At 40.7% G+C, this 1,456-nt stretch overlaps 2 protein-coding genes across 14 annotated transcripts in view; one reads left to right on the forward strand and one right to left on the reverse strand.

The window, feature by feature from the left end:
• The window catches only part of LOC101861716 (RUN and FYVE domain-containing protein 2), a 128,288-nt gene that overhangs the window by 57,085 nt on the left and 69,747 nt on the right, over positions 1 to 1,456 (forward strand). The gene's annotated exons all lie outside the window — the stretch shown is intronic.
• The window catches only part of GnRH (preprogonadotropin-releasing hormone-like protein), a 16,116-nt gene that overhangs the window by 3,194 nt on the left and 11,466 nt on the right, over positions 1 to 1,456 (reverse strand). The window contains 1 exon segment of the mRNA NM_001204553.1: positions 1,169 to 1,237. Coding sequence (NP_001191482.1) covers positions 1,169 to 1,237 — 69 coding nt within the window.

The following is a 1,456-nucleotide window of genomic DNA, read 5'->3' on the forward strand; positions in this document are numbered from 1 at the left end:
GGGGGTGGAGTCGACATTATATTGCAGTCCATCATGTAATGATTTTATCGCTTGATTGGGGCTGCTAAACAGCAGATGTGAAATCTCTTCTCCATTTGTCTCGAGAGCCACGACGTAATTCCTTTTTTAGATATCATCACAATCTATTATCACATGCCACGCATTTTAGGACAGTGGATGCTGGGAGGTTGTTTTTCTGAATCCAACTGAGTCTCTCTCTCTCTCTCTCTCTCTCTCTCTCTCTCTCTCTCTCTCTCCCCTCCCCCCGAGGAATTTTACTTCCTGAACTTTTAAAACAGTTGAACAGCTTGTACTGCTGTTGTAGATTTGTATTTAACGGTGTGGTTGCGGTGGGGATGATTATGATGTTCAAATGCTCTAAGTGTGTTTTGAAGACACCCGTGAATCGTTAGACTTACAAAAGGAAAGTTATATTTTCGGACTCATTTGTGTCGATTTCTCCGTTGTGTATTTCGTAAAGTACTTTCCGCTAATTTACACTGCCCACGCGGGTGAAATGCGACGCCACTAGTTATGTCCTACTTCTTTACTTTCCTTCTGCTTTTTCAGTCTGTCTGTCTTACTTTTTCCTAGCACAAAATGACCCTTATTATGTTGACGTGCTTCTCTTTACTCAAATGAAATAGGTTTTTTTTTCTCCAAAAACCATTGTTCATGGGCAAGTAGATATTTGGCTATCGGTAGAGACGAAATGTGTGAATGATAACGATGAGTGCCGTACAATTAGCAAGGCCCTATGTCCGTCAGGAGACTAGGATGGTATTGTTGGAAGAACTAGCCTTCTAAAAGAGTTAAATTGTTGTTTTTTTCGAATGGAGAGGAATGCATGCCTGTAAACAGTGCTCTTTCAAATGAATTTTGAAAAAGACGTTTGACAAAACAAGTTGTTTGGTGGTTGGCGGGTGCTCTGGTGTGGTTTGATTTTTCTTTCCTATGAAACACCTATCGTCCTTATCTCCCCTTCTTCTTTTTTTATGTTTGTTACTCTCTTGCAACACCTCTAATCTTCTGGCGCTCATATGACCTTATGCAGTTGCGAGCGCCGTAAAACCTCTATTTTAACTGAAAAACTGAAATAAGTTGTTTGAGGGCTCTTCTTTTTTACCTCAAGAAAAAAGGACAAGTATTCATTGTGAGAAGGGCTTACCTCTAGAAGTTCCCGGAGACCTGAGGGCACATTAGCGACGCAAGTCCTCTGTATTCTCGCTGCCTCCTCCTGGACAGGGGTAAAGAAGAAAAGAGAAAGTCAGAAATGAAAATTGTTCCATTGTTTTTGTGAATTTGACGCTCAGCTAGGCCTAAATATGTCTTTTCTGAAGTCATTAGACCTTCCTCTTCGCCTTCGAAAAGACAATTTCGTATTTATTGTTTTTTGTACGGTTTTCAAATCATACAGCATTAACCTCTCTCTCTCTCTCTCTCTCTCTCTCTCTCT

This window comes from Aplysia californica, unplaced genomic scaffold (genome assembly GCF_000002075.1).
Source record: "Aplysia californica isolate F4 #8 unplaced genomic scaffold, AplCal3.0 scaffold00047, whole genome shotgun sequence".
Taxonomy (NCBI): Eukaryota; Metazoa; Mollusca; class Gastropoda; order Aplysiida; family Aplysiidae; genus Aplysia; species Aplysia californica.